The sequence below is a fragment of the Poecilia formosa genome, unplaced genomic scaffold (genome assembly GCF_000485575.1).
Source record: "Poecilia formosa unplaced genomic scaffold, Poecilia_formosa-5.1.2 Scaffold148, whole genome shotgun sequence".
Taxonomy (NCBI): domain Eukaryota; kingdom Metazoa; phylum Chordata; class Actinopteri; order Cyprinodontiformes; family Poeciliidae; genus Poecilia; species Poecilia formosa.
Window position 1 is genome coordinate 424,185 of NW_006800087.1, and position 14,784 is coordinate 438,968.

At 39.4% G+C, this 14,784-nt stretch overlaps 2 protein-coding genes across 8 annotated transcripts in view; both read left to right on the plus strand.

The window, feature by feature from the left end:
- LOC103145867 (lymphocyte antigen 6 family member D) overlaps positions 1-14,784 on the plus strand; it is a 670,619-nt gene that overhangs the window by 416,268 nt on the left and 239,567 nt on the right. The window lies entirely within an intron of this gene.
- nsd3 (nuclear receptor binding SET domain protein 3) overlaps positions 1-14,784 on the plus strand; it is a 37,537-nt gene that overhangs the window by 12,644 nt on the left and 10,109 nt on the right. Inside the window, exons 3-15 of one of the 7 annotated variants that reach the window (XM_016677106.1) lie at positions 268-534; positions 623-785; positions 1,109-1,263; positions 2,437-3,063; positions 3,141-3,306; positions 4,631-4,731; positions 5,658-5,703; positions 5,788-5,918; positions 7,230-7,355; positions 8,720-8,846; positions 8,939-9,139; positions 11,717-11,896; positions 12,385-12,531. In XM_016677106.1, coding sequence (XP_016532592.1) covers positions 268-534; positions 623-785; positions 1,109-1,263; positions 2,437-3,063; positions 3,141-3,306; positions 4,631-4,731; positions 5,658-5,703; positions 5,788-5,918; positions 7,230-7,355; positions 8,720-8,846; positions 8,939-9,139; positions 11,717-11,896; positions 12,385-12,531 — 2,437 coding nt within the window. Of the gene's footprint in view, positions 1-267; positions 547-622; positions 786-1,108; positions 1,264-2,436; positions 3,064-3,140; positions 3,307-4,630; positions 4,732-5,657; positions 5,704-5,787; positions 5,919-7,229; positions 7,356-8,719; positions 8,847-8,938; positions 9,140-11,716; positions 11,897-12,384; positions 12,532-14,784 lie in introns of all 7 variants that reach the window. The other 6 variants (XM_016677105.1, XM_016677103.1, XM_016677108.1 and 3 more) reach the window with 6 other exon arrangements.

Genomic DNA, 14,784 nt, shown 5'->3' on the forward strand with positions numbered 1-14,784 from the left:
TAAATATTCAGCAACGGGTGTGGATACTTGGGATATTTACCGATTATCTTTATCTTTTTGTATAAATTTTATATCCATTTGCTAAAATGTGTCTGAAAATGTGTATTTCATTGTATCATTAAGGGCTATTTTGCATAGATGTTTCAAAAGAACATAAGAATTTTCAGTATAACAATGTAATACCTTCAGGTTGCCACAAATATTAAAAGTAACTAAATGAAAACAAAAGGCGCAGCATTGTCTTAATAACTTTTTGCGGTCCTTTAGAAGGAGTCTCAGAAGAACGAGGCGACTCAAATGCAGCGCAGACACGAGAGGAAGAAGGAGAAGAGGAAAAAGAGCGCGAGGTTGCAGCTTCAGGCTCAGCAGAGTGTGGAGCGGAGCCAAGAGCAAACCGCTTCCACGGCCCAAACAGAGGAGTCCGTCCAGCCGCAGCCAAGAGAGCCGCCGCCGCTGCCGCCGAGTGACCCGCCGCCGGCCCAGGCGGAGAAAACTCAGAGGACGGTCATCAAAACTGAGCCAAAAACACCGAAGGCAAAGAGCGAAGTAGCTTAGCACCTTCAATTCAAGTCTCTGTGGGATCTTAAAACTGGACCAGTAACGAGTGAATCTTCATCTTTAGGTTCCTAAAGTCCATCATCCGTCGGTGATCCAGGAGACGGGGTTCTGTAAGGAGTTTGTGATCGGAGATCTGGTGTGGTCCAAGGTGGGCACCTATCCCTGGTGGCCCTGCATGGTCTCCTCCGACCCACAGATGAAGGTCCACACTCGCATCAACACCAGAGGTAAGAGTACGGCTGCACCGACCTTTAAAAAGCCTAAATGCCGATTCCGATTTTGTCGGATACAGCTTTTTTTTTTTTTTTGTCTTAAATATTGCTAAATATTAAAAGAAAGTGGCTGGGCTATTGACTGTTAACTGCGAATGTGAAGATGTGATCTGGTGACAGTTGATTATATTTTTTAGACATTTGTTGAGGTGGATAAGATTGGTGGATTATCGGCTTCACATTTAAGTGTCAGCCGATATTGGTGCACCTCTAATCACAAGACTGTTGACCAAATCTCTGTTGTGGCTGTGTGATCTTGTAACTCCTCTCATTAACAGGACACAGGGAGTATCACGTCCAGTTCTTCGGCAGCGTTGCTGAGCGAGCGTGGATCCACGAGAAGAGGATAGTCACGTACCAGGGGAAGCAGCAGTTCGACGAGCTCCAGGCAGAGACGCTGCGCAAAGCCACAAACCCTGTGGAGAGACAGAAAGTATGTACAGACATTATGTCTAAAAAATGCAGATTTATCTGATATAATAAAAAAGGTTTCAAAGAGGAAGTATTGAAAAAAGACGGGAAACCAGATGTTGGATACTTTTGGTTAAAAAGCCATCCTAGGTTTAAATTTAGGTGCGTAGTTATTTTAGGGTCCATTCACAGCACCCACATTTGGACCGCTTTAATCAAACTCTGAATTATTTGGTCCGGTTCGTTTGGGGAAGTGTGAACTCTGCAGACCAGAAAAGTGAGCTCTGGTTGGCCTAAAAACCCAGATCTAGGTTTGGACAAAGTGAACTCGAATGCTAAGAGGAGACTGCTCCAAAAGCAGGAAGTGAACTGTAGTGCAAGGCATTCTGGGTAAATACAACCAGAACAAACATGTGTGTCTGGCACTAGCAGGAAAAATTATTCGGTCTTTTAAAGAGAAATCTTACAACCGCTAAAATATGAAGGAAGTTGCGCTCATGGCTTCATGGCTCACATTTTTTATACTTCCACTTGAGTCTCTACTGCTTCTAAAAACAGCCCAGGTCTTAAAAATCCCACCCAGCTGTTTTTATGCCAATGAGTTCATGTTTTCTGGTGCTTGGAAAATTAGTCATTTCAAAAGCCTCCAGATTGTTGATTCACACTGCGCCGTCACCTAACAACTCACGCAGAGCTCCGGCATGTTCAGCCAGCTGGTTTTACTGCTGTACTGGTGGTACAATGGCTGCTGGAAAAAACCCCAGCAGCCATTGTTTTTGACTTACCGACCAGAAACCACTTGCTGCATTCTTGTTGGTTCTTAGTATGCAGCTGTTTTATGTGTCAAATCAAATAAAATGTTATTTGTAGATCACTTTGAACTTTAAAACAGTTCAAGTGATCTAGAGCTAGACTTAAAGGAACTCAGTGTCTCAGCTGTTTTGCAGCTTTCCGGAGGTTTGTTCCAGCTGGGGAGGAGGGGGTGACTAGCAGCAACTTATTTGGATTTAAAGTGACATTAGGCCCTAAAACGGCTCATTCTGAAATTGAACAGACTAAAATCTCATTATCTCTGAATAATTTTATGCAGAAAATATGATGAGCATGTTTTGTGTAGCCCATAGACTTGTCCTGTTTATGGAAGCATAATAGATCACTTTATTCAATAAATCCTTCATGATTTATCTTTCTCCAGCTTTTGAAGCCCATCCCTCAGAGGGAGCGGACTCAGTGGGAAGTAGGCGTCGGCCATGCTGAGGATGCCTTTCTCATGACTCGCCAGGAACGGATTGACAACTACACCTTCATCTACGTCGACCCGGACCCCGAAGAGGCGCCGCCTACCAAGAAACCCAGCATCCGAGCTGAAAAACGGAGCCGGCGCTCCAGCGGCTCGGTTGGAAAGAAGGAGGATGTCGGCGTGAAGTCGCCTGACAGAGAGCAGCCGCCGCGGAGGCAGCTGCCGCGCCGGCAGTGCAGCATTTCCAACACGGAGGACAGCTCGAGCTCGCAGACCGCCGGGGAAGAGAAGAACCTGAAGGGAGAACAGCAGAAGAAGAGTTCACCGCTGCAGAACGCCGGCTCTGATGCAAAGCAGGACTCGCCGCCGCCGGTGGTCAGGCCGTGGAAAACGGCAGCGGCGAGGAAGCTGCTGCCTCTCTCCATCACCATGAAGAGGCTGAACGTGGAGATCACCAAGTGCGACTGGCCTCTCCTGCAGAAAAACATCACGCCGTCCCCAAAGAAGGACAGAGAAGAAGAGAAGAAGGAGAGGGTGGAGAGAGAGGCCCGGCAGCCCGACCTGGGGTACTGCTCACCTGACGTAGGTCTAACCAGGTGCAGATGGACGGAAGGACGGTGACGCCGTCCTGTGAGGTCTGATCTGAGTGTTTCCTCCAGCAGGACAGCAGAGCCAAACCTGAGCCCAGTCCAGAGGAGGAGGAAGAAGAGGGCGACGAAGGTGAGGAAGAGAGCGATGAGCGGAGAGGCTCTCCGGCCAGCAGGAGGAGCGAGTCAGCGAATCGACAAAACTCTTCACCTGGATCGCCCAGCAGCAGCCCGCAAGGCGAGGAAACGAATCAGAGCAGCAGCCATGTTTGTTTGCTCTCCTGTAAAAAGCCTGAAAAGAAATCAGTTTTTTATCAAAATGTTACTAACCCTGTCTCAGTAACAAATGTTGCTAGATGATAAATTGTCCCAGAAGTTATTGTGATAAACTATAATATTGTTAATAATGAAGAAACATGAGATCAATAAACTTTAAACTCTAACAAACATTTAACACTGGAGCTGGAAGACATTTTAAATATCGAGAATAAATAAAGAAAACCACAAATAAAATGAACTGTGAAGTCTCTGTAAACAAAACTGTCCTTCCAAAAAAGGAGCTAGTTGACACCAATTCACCAGACTGAGGACTTTTATCATCCAGGTTTTGGCAGAAAAACAGAAAAACCAAAATAAATCATGCAAATGGAAATTATTGAGCTTGCTTTGATTTATCATGTGACTATTTATTGCTTGTTGCAACAGGTTTAAATGTCACACTGAATAAATTCCAACCTTTAATTTTACTACATTTATTCACTGGGAGGAAACAAAAGTTTTGGTGCCCCAACAATCACTTCAAAATAAACGTAACCACAGGATTTATTCTGGTGGCGGTTTGGTATAATGCACTGTGGGAAACCCTGAATATTACAGCAATAAAGTCATACGGAATAACTTCAGAGTATTTAAAAAATAAAGCTGTAATATGTGATGAAAGTCATATTATTAGCAGAATGAATACATAATAATATGGAAATATTCATAATATTAGTAAAATGAAAATATTTGCAAAAATCAAGCTACTTTACTACATATTCCATGTTTAGCTTCTTGTTTTATGCTACAGAATAAAACATTTACTAAAAAACCTGTGGAGGGATATATATATTTTTTTATTTAACTTTTATTTCACCAGGTGAGGTATTAAGAACAAATTCTAATTAAGGTCCTGGCTGAAGAGAAGAGACGTTTTAGAGGAATAAAGCAAAAAGTAATGATCAAATCTCTCATTGTGCTCCAACCTCACTAAATGTTGCAGACGACTAAAGGTCAAAGGTTTGTAAAGGTGCTGATAGATAGAAGCTGAACCAGCAGGTGTGGCACTACTGACTCTATTTTTTAATTAAATGCTAATTTGGGAGATTTTTCTCCACTTAAAAGATGAACTCAAATTAAAGATTGGACTTTTCAGCATTTTTTAGAGAGAAAAGTTAATTTTAGGGCTTTCTGCTCATCTTTATCTGCAGTGCCAAAATAAAAAGGATTTATTTTTTCTTATTTTTGTTCTCTGTGTGATACAAAATGCAGGCTGCTTATTATTTATTTATTTTTGCTTTCAGGCTCTCAGGAGAGGAAGCCTCAGCGGCGGTCAGTCCGGAGTAGATCTGAGTCAGAGAGAGGCGCCGATCCCATCCCGAAGAAGAAAACCAAAAAGGAACAGGTATGAGTCTACCTCTGCTCACCTGCAGGGAAAGATCTGGGTTCTCTCTCGTTATTCTACGAAAACTGAAATAAATCATGAGCTCAGATTTCCACCACAGATTATATTTCAGATTGAATTGCTGCTGTTTAGGGCTGAATCATGTGGCTTAAAAATTAAATCCTGGATTTTATTTTTAAGATTGATTCAGATTTTCATAGATTTTGTTATTATTAATTCTTTTATTTGTTTTTTTTCTTATTTTTCTAAAAAAAGACATTACTCCTGAAAATATTTTTTTAAAGTGGACTTTATTTCATTCATCCCCATCAGATTAGGGATGAATGAATAATGCCATACTAGTATTAGCAGAAAAAATAAGCAATTTTACCACAAAATTATCAGGAAAAAATTTATCTTAATGAGAAAAAATATTCAATAAATTTATCAGGATCTGATGTGACCCGCTCAGTTCATGAAGTTCATTCTTCGAAATTGTTTTCACGATTTTTTCAAGATTCTGCTACTGATGAGGATTTGATGCCAATGTGTTTAAAAGTATTTTTTATCTATTATTTTTATTTTATTTTATTTTTTCGTGTTAGAAGTGTAAAACTACTATAAAATTCCAATGTTATTGTGGTGAAGTTATGAATTTATTATTGTAATTTAAAAAAAGAATCATAGCCTGGCCTTAGTATTTTTTGACGTGGTGTTTCCTTGAATTAAAAGTTTATATAAATGGAATCTGCAAAACGCGCTTGTGAAACAAGATGGCGGCCCTGGACACGCTGACATCACTCTGAACTATGGAAACCGAAGGAGTGGATCAGTGGAAAGATTTTACAAAAATTAAATGTTCTACTCTGTTAATCAAAACAATCAATTTAAGTTAAACAGATTGGAAAACGCAGAGTTCATCAAAGTATGAAATTTGTGTTTCTCAGGCTGAGATGGCTCCAGAAACCACTCTGAAGACGGGATCACAGAAAGGTATAAAATACTCAACACCTCCTCAAACCCAGCAACTATAAACTCCTTCATAACTTACATGAAATCCATGCCATCCTCCTGAAGGAGCCAGTGAGATCTCGGATGCGTGCAAACCGCTGAAGAAGAGAAGCAGAGCGTCAACGGACGTAGAAATGGCTTCGTCTCAGTACAGAGACACGTCTGATTCCGACTCCAGGGGTCTCAACGACCCACAGGTGGGCTTCAAATGAAACGACACACACAAAAACAAGAAGACACAGATGTAATAAGAGAAATGGCTCATCCTGTCATTCCTCTATCATAAAAGAAACAAAATGCATTTTGAGTTATATATGGATTCTGTGTGTGGACTCTAAGCTTTCCAATGATGTCAAACACATGGAAATAAAAGAAGAAGTTGTTCTTTACTACAAATGTTGTGCACATTAACATAATTTTAGGGCTATTTGTAATTAAGAAGCATAATAAAAGAAAAATAGACTTGAGTGGCTTTGGCAGAAACAAAAATCCTCTTCTGCACCATTAAACATAACAATTATCCACCCATTTCTATCCATTGTATTTATTTGCTGATTCAAATCCTTTTATATAAAAAAATAACAGCTGTTGACGTGTGCTCAGAGCATTATAAGCAGGCAAAGTCCTAAAAACTAAAACACAACTCTCTCTATTAGTACGTGTTGAACTTTGAGCTAACGTCACCGTACATGCAGTACCTCGCGGACCACTAGGGGGCAGCCACAAACCACAGTTTGAGAAAGATTGACGTATTCACCGTTTGCAACTAGGATCCCTAATCATTCCAGGCGACATGACGGACGTGAGAAGAGAGGGACGGGAGTATTGTATTGAACAAACTTTTCCCAAGTTGTTTTTGCCAGTTTATTCATGGCTTCTACTCGTTCGAGTCAAGGTAATTTGTTTTGAACGTAAGACACCTGATTGGGGCTCACAGACGGTGGTATTTACAAAAGTTGGAAATAGCTAGCTTAGAAACCGACCCGTACCTCCTCCCCGTCACGTGTTGATCAAATTACCAACTTTGCCTGAATTCACACCACACTTTATCATAAACAGTGTTTACTTTTACACCGGAGTAGCCTTAAAAACGCACAAAAGACGAGATGCTAACCAGTTTTTTTTTTTTTTTTTTTTTGACATACATGCTAGGCTACATGACGGTGCGGCATTGTTTCCATGGTTACGGTTACACGGGTACCTTCTCCATAATGCGATATTTAATATCTTTCTAATCATACAGCGCCCTATGACAATTTCTTAAGTGAAATCATGTTCATAAAAGCGATGTTAGGTGACAGATATCTGGTTTTAGACTAGCTTTAAAGGAGCGCATTGGTTTTTTGATGTCGGTCATGGCGGAGCGGACGCTGTTCTGGAGAGCGTGACGTCACGTGCAAAGGGTCAATGGAGATGAATACTTTTTTGTCGAGAGGTTTTTTTTTTTTAGGTGAATTTAGCTTTTCTAAGCACATATTGAAGTAACATCATCCCTAATAATTCTCCAGGGATTATTTGGGAAGAGCCTGGACAGTCCAGCAGCGGCAGACGCTGACGCTTCGGACACTCAGTCTGTGGACTCCGGTTTGTCCCGTCAAGACAGCGGTACCGGACAGAGAGACACGGTGTGCCAGGTAAGGCTGGTCTCTGCTGGATTACAAGTTTTCAAACCGAAAATATTAACTTTTTTATTATCTTTATTGATTCACAAATAAGCAAGTTTTACAAAACATATACTCACAATATCATAATGCCAATTTCAATATTTAAGAAGAAAAGAAAAATAGACCAGTCCATTGTAATAAATAAAACACCATTTGCAGCTCTATTTCTCAGAAAAAGATAACAATGTTTGAAATGCAACATAGAATAATGTTGCATTATTCTATGCAAATATTGGTACCATTAAATACCAATATTTAATGGCATTTTTTTACCTTTAAATAAATGGTAAGAAATACAAACGAATAAAAATACACAAACTAAAGACATATTAAATAATAATAAATGAAACCAAATCTCCTGAGCCTCACATAGTCTAACTTTGCTAACATAAACTAAATTGTTTGATCTTGTTATTGATTGTCAACAAATTTAATAATAAGTATTGTTAAATTAAGTATACATACTCTGAAAAAGGCTATTTGCTGACGGAACAACACACTTCAAGCAGTAATTAAGCCAAAAGTATACAAAAAAGTATACATTTTGCGTTTAAGATGAAAAAACATTTTTGTTATTTTCTACACAGAACTCCTTTAGTAGTGAAGGTTTAGCTTCACCTGGTTCAAATTCTGTAAGAGAAAAAAATTCCTATTGCGTACCTTTCCCTTTCCAATTATTAATCACTTAATCCTAAAAATAATCAACAGATCAGTCCTATGCTGTATTGATTCACAGCAGAGGCATCGTTTGCTACAAGATCAGGTATTCACTAAAGAAATGCTATGTTATATTTTAGGTAATAAAATGTTTATTTTGTCATTCAAAAAGGAATTAAATTACTTCTTTATATGCTTATCTTATGTATCAAAAATACATTAAATGGTTAAATGAAACATATGCAGAATTTACCTTTTTTTAAATCAGATTAATTAATAATTGTTGTTGTATATGTATCTCAAAAAGGACAATCATATCAAACAATATGCCAGAGTTAGTCATAAAGGCTAGTTTTCATCTGTAGTCCCTCAAGCTACGATCCAAATAAATACAATATATTACAGTGCAATATAACTTAACAAACTTTTTCCAAATCATCAGAATAATCAATTACAAATGTAATAATTAGTTTCAGCCCAGTTACACAAATATCTCTAAAGACATGTAGCTTTAACTGTGGCAAAAGCTTGTTCTGCAAAGTGTTTTATCTTCAATTTTTTTAGTGTTAAAATACAGTGAACTTTGTAGTTGTAGGATTACACAATGTGAACACGCTGAATGGGTATGAGTACCTTTGCAAGGCCCTGAGTCATTAGATGATGTGTGCGTTCTTTAGATCTGCGAGGCGTATGGGGAGGGTTTGGTCGTGTGTGAGGGCGACTGCAGCAGACAGTTCCACCTGGAGTGTCTTGGCCTGTCGTCTCCACCGGAGGGCCGATTCACCTGCACTGAATGTAGAAATGGTGAGAGCAAAGACAGTTTCACCCTAAATGACCTGAGCCGAGTTTGTTTCTTTTATTGTGACTTTCTGCTGTCTTATTTTTCTTTCTTTTAGGCAATCATCCTTGTTTTAGCTGTAAATCAGTGGACCCGGAGGTGACTCGTTGTTCCGTGTCTGGATGCGGATGCTTCTACCACGAGGATTGTGTCCGGAAGCTGCCGGGCACCACCAGCGGTTCTGGTGGAGGGTTCTGCTGCCCGCAGCACAGCTGCTCCACCTGCTGCCTGGAGCGAGACCTGCAGCGAGCCAGCAAAGGTGGAGCGGGTTCTCCTTCATTTGTTTTCTGTTTTAAAGGTGACCTATTATGCTTCTTTGAACGGGTTGGAATAGATCTATGGTCTGTACAAAATATCTAAGAATGATTTTGCACAAAATCATTTTTAGATAAGGAGATTTTAGTCTGCTCAGTTCTGCCTATTTTGAGCTCTGTTAGGGTCTCTTGTCACTTTAAACCCAAATAAACTGCTGCTGGCCACGCCCCCTAACTCAATGTTTACTCTCAAACATGAAAACAACCATACATCTTTGAAAAGTATTTGTAGCACCTCCTGCACAACCAACAAGAATGCAGCAAGTGGTTTCTGGACAGTAATTCAACAACAAAACACTTGTCTCTTCCAGCAGCCATTTTACAGGTCACAAAACCAGCTGACCAAACATGCTAGAACTCTGACTGGGTTGCTAGGTAACTTCTTGTGCTTGACTGGGGTTGCTAGGTAACGGCACATTTGTGATGACACATTCCAAAGGTGTTTGAAACAGCTCATTTTCCAGACACCAAAAAATCTTTAGCTTATTGACAAAGAAAATGGCTGAGTGTTTTTTTTAAGTGCTTGGGTTGTGCTTAAGAAGCAGTAGAGACAAAAATGGAAGGATAATGTAAAATATGAATATTGCATTAGTATCCTTTAAGTTCCACTTTGAGTCTGGTTGCTGGAACTTTGAAATTATAAAGTGGGGAAAAGGTTGATTTGCTTTAGAAAAGGTTTATAAACAAATTAATTTACAAGGTAATTCAAAAAGGCAAGATCAATTCACTGGTGAATTGGTAAAATATTAGAAATAATTTGCTATAGAAAGAAATAAGAGTATCTTAAAAATAGTTTTGTTTGGAACAGAAAAACTTAGGGACACATCTAGAATATTTGGTGATTCAGAACATCCAGTTCTCTGTTTGGTTTAAATGAGGTGTACCTGAAAGACCATCGGGGACAGAGTTATTGCTATGTTCCTGGAAATGGATGATGATGGTGCGTCATCATGGTGCAAATAAACCAAATGAAAAAAGGAAGAAATGGCCTTCATCTCACCCAAGGGGAGACCATCATCCTGTGACATTGCTGGTGCTATTTCTCTTGAACAGTAGCTACATTAAAGCCTGAATTCAAGCTTCTTTGAGAAACAGATGGACTGATTCAGACAGCTAGAAGGAAATGTATCAGAAACAGGCAGTGGCAGCATCATGCTGGATGCTTTTCTTCAGCAGGGACATGAAAGACAATCAGAGGTAAATGTAAAGATGGGCAGCTTTGTGTATTTAATGCTTATTTATTTTATACACAATCCTAGAATTCACTCTTAAAGCTCTTTTTGTTACTTCTTTCTTTCTACACGATTTATTAAATTGGAATAGTCATCAAAATGACAATTTATGCAATATTTTAATCTTGAAGAACTGCTTTGTTATATACTTAGTGCTGTTTTGCGCAGTACTAAATAATAAGTTATTGGAAGCAAGCAATGGGCGCTAACTCTTTAGTGACTGGGTAGAAGCAAGAGGAAAAACTTACAGCTCTATTTTTGTCATTCTAGTTTTTGTGTGCCACTCACTTCCTAATGCTGTCCTGGGCAACTGCCCATATTTTCCACATCAAAAAAGGATATTTTCAGTTAAATTTCATTTGAATTTAGAAGGCAGCAGCATTTGTTGAGGCATTGACAAACAGAAAAACATGGCAATTTTCAGATTTAAAATGTCTAATGAGCTCTATACGTTGGTAGACTTTCATTTTTTTAATGCCACTTGAGTTGCTGTGCTGTGATTTGACTAAAATCTTATTTGATAAGCTCCTGCAAAGCATGCAGTATCTATTCCTGTCACTTCAGTTACAGCAAAGGCCCACAAAGGAATATGACCTACCTTCTTTTCTAGTTTATTTAAAGGTGCCTTACTATATAAAATGCACTTTTTGTATGTTTTTTTTTTTACTCCTATTTGGGTCTTTTCTGCTTCAAAAAACAGTTCAAGCATTTAGAAAAACAAACATAAAACACCCAGCCATTTCTGGCAACAAGTTAATGTTTTGTAGTATCTGGAAAATGAGCCGTTTCAAAAACTACTTGTTAAGTCACCTTTGATGAGCACTGCGCTGATACCTAGCAACCCCAGCTGAGCTGCAGCATGTTTGATCAGCTGGTTTTACCACTGTATGTACTGTACAATGGCTGCTGGAAAAGTCAAGTGTTTTGTTGCTGACTTACCATCCAGAAACCACTTGCTGCATTCTTATTGATTGTGCAGGAGGTTCCACTTCTGCTTTTCAAACTTATACATTTGTATAATTGTGCATCTGTTTGTAGCTATTTTCCTGTACGAATGTAGCAGCTTCTTTGGATTTAAAGTGAGAGAGTTCCTAAAACATCTCACACTAAAATCTCATTATCTAAGATTGATTTTGTGCAGAAAATGTAATAAACATATTTTACTCATCGTCCTATCCTAACTTATTCAAGGAAGCGTAATAGATCACCTTTAAAATAAAGTCAACATTGAAGGAAAGTTTTCTGCTCTGCACCTAACCTGTGATGATAAAGGTATGGTTCGTTTCGCAGGCCGTCTGATCCGTTGTATCCGCTGCCCGTTGGCCTATCACCCCAGCGACGGCTGCCTGGCCGCCGGCAGCGTCATCCTCACCCATCACATCATGATCTGCAGCAACCACGGCAGCGCCAAGAAGAACGGCCTCCTCTCCTCCCCCGTCAACGTCGGCTGGTGCTTTCTGTGTGCCAGAGGTAAGCCTTCACCACTGGACGCGCCGCCATCTTGACTTCATCACTGCTTAGTGTTTTGGCTTCAGCCCAGAGTTAGCATCTCATGGGTTAAAAGTTACATTTGATATTTTAACGTGTAGATATTTTGATTTGTGTTTCATGTTTAGGGATTTTGTTCATGAAAACTTGTGCTGTGTTTGTTTTTTCCATCGTAATATTAATAACCCCAGGCTTTCACACTGCACTCCACTTTAATTAGGCAGTAAACAGGTTTTCCAATGAGCCAATTAGGCCCAACACTTAGCGCTGAGTTGAGTGCACTGTTTGGCCTCTTTTACGTCGAGACAAACGTTTTTTATTTACTACTTCTGAGTGTGTGCGAGGCTGTGCTTGTGTGTGTGTGTGTGTGTGTGTGTGTGTGTGTGTGTGTTTCTTTCTGTGTGAAATTTGGGTAATTTTCGAGTTTGACTGCGGCTCACCCCCCGTCTCTTCCTGTGTGTCTTGTGTAGGGCTGTTAGTGCAAGACCTTACTGACACCATATTAAGTTCATATGCCTATAAGTCCCACTACCTTCTGACTGAGTCAAATCGTGCTGAGTTGAAATTACCTATGATTCCCTCTCCTTCGTCAGCTACCAAAAAGAATGTTGGGAAAGGTAACTGAACAGTTTTTCTCTTTCTCCTTGTCCCCCCCTCCTCCCTTGGTCCGTGTTTGTGTTGTGCCTGCTCCCGTTCTGATTCAGTTTCCCCCTTTTTGCACACGTCTTTCATTTCAAAGCCTTCAGGTGCAGAGTTAATTAACTGATTACACATGCAGTTCATTTCAATGCAGAGTGACACAAAGGAGCCTCAGCCCAGTTCCAGATAAAAGCGGGCCTCATGCAAGAATAGTTGTTTTTTTTTTTCTTTTTTTTGGTCGTGCCTGAATGTGAAGTTTAGCAGACGGTGATGATTTATAGCATCCGGGTTATTCTACAAACACGACATGAGCTGAATGTAGCAGGATCAGTTCAAATCTAGTCAGTGTGGAGAAGGACTAGAGCTACTGCGGCGAAAGAAATCTGACTTTAATGTCAGAAGTGAGGTTTTGTATATTTTATTTTTTAATTCTGGCTTTCTTTTGTCTCAGAATTCAGTTTTTTTTCTCATAATTTAATAATGAGTGTCCATCTGAAAATATGGTATTATAGAGTTTATGGGGTAGGAGTTCATAAGTTTCTTACTTCTTCCTACTCCTTTTCGAGTATGTTAAGATACATGTGATACAAAAATATATGTCTTTTGCATTCCTTTTTCATGTGTGTGATTTTATACTTCTATAATGTTCAAAATAAAATAAATACAAATTAATAATAATAATAATAATTGGACTTTTCTCTCAGAATTCGTTTTTTTTTTAAGAATTCTGACTTCTCTGGGACGTTGCCTTCATTTCGTATTACTTAGGAGTTTTAGAGTAAACAGCTGAATACAAAAATGCAGGCCACACTTTTCAGATTTTCATTGAGAATTTTCTACTAGAATTTTCTACTTCAGTAAATCTTATTAAAATACATCTGAAATCTGGTTGTATAAATACGTCTTAATATTCACTGAACTCTGATCCAGAACCGCACTGCATTCTGGGAGATGTAGTGAGAGGACAGACTTTAGCAGCTCAAACTCTCATGGAGAGTTTAGTAAGGTTGGTGGTGTTAACTAACTCACTCTCTTTGGTTACCTAGCAACTAATTCACTCTTTGGTTACCTAGCAACAACCTGTTGAGTAACTTGTGCAGCAACAGTTTCAGGTTTTGCCACTGTGCCTCATAACTGCTTAATAATAAAAAACGACAGTGAAAACTGGATAAAACAAGAAAGGTCACATCACTGGTTTGGGAGTATTTCAAATATATTTAAAACAAAAGAAACTAATCAATAAATAATTATCAGTATTGACTGATGTGAAACACTTATCGTAAAACCTTCAGCCACATCATCCAGCCCTAACGCAAAGTTAAATTCATTTGGTTTAGTTTAGGTGTGAGGACATTAGGATTAATGTAATTTTTGTAATTAACAGATGACTAATATCTCATTAGCAAGTTTTTATAATTTATGAGAAACTCCTGACAGGCGTATTTTTACGAAGGAGACTCGATCTTGCATGGGGCCCGTTCTGAGGATCAATCATTCAATCTGGGTACATACAGCACCTTAAAAAAAAGAAAACTTAAATATGATGATGGAGTTTTGCTACTGCGGAAACCCAGCTAGCCATTAAACTTGAAGCAGCTCTGTGTATATTCCCCTCTGCTGGATGTTCTGGGTTAATTAATTCTGGTTGTGTTTTGTTTTTTTTTCCTGTATGGATCACTGCTGGAGGTGCACTGCTTCTCTGCTTCAGCACTTTGGGCTTGTTTTTGATTTGAAAGGGCCTTGTTCAGCTTCACCTCTTTTATGCTGACTGCAGCTATTTTGATTTTTGTTTTTTTGACCCGTCTTGGATGGAATGTGATCCCAGTCAGTAAAAAGATTTGTGTGCATTTAAGCAGGGACTGGTTTTTTTAAGTTGATAAACACAAAAACAAAAAATGCCAATATTGTAAACATTGGATTCCATGCAAGCTGGTCTCTGCAGGATGCGCTGTGCGATCGGACAGGTTCGCTGCTCTAGCAGGACTGCATGCCTGCTTATTGCAGATAATGTGTTTGATTATAACCCTGAATAATTCCTACTTTGCTGGCTGACTTTTTATTCCAGTGCTGCCGCATGTATTTCCCATAGACTGGTCTTGGTACAGTGCTCTGAATCTGATTGCCAGACATGCTGGAACTGCTGCAGTAGAAGCTGTTGCTTGCATAAGATTTTATTGCAGTGTTGCCATCACTGGAACCTTCTGTCAAGTGCAAATCTCTGTTTTTATTCA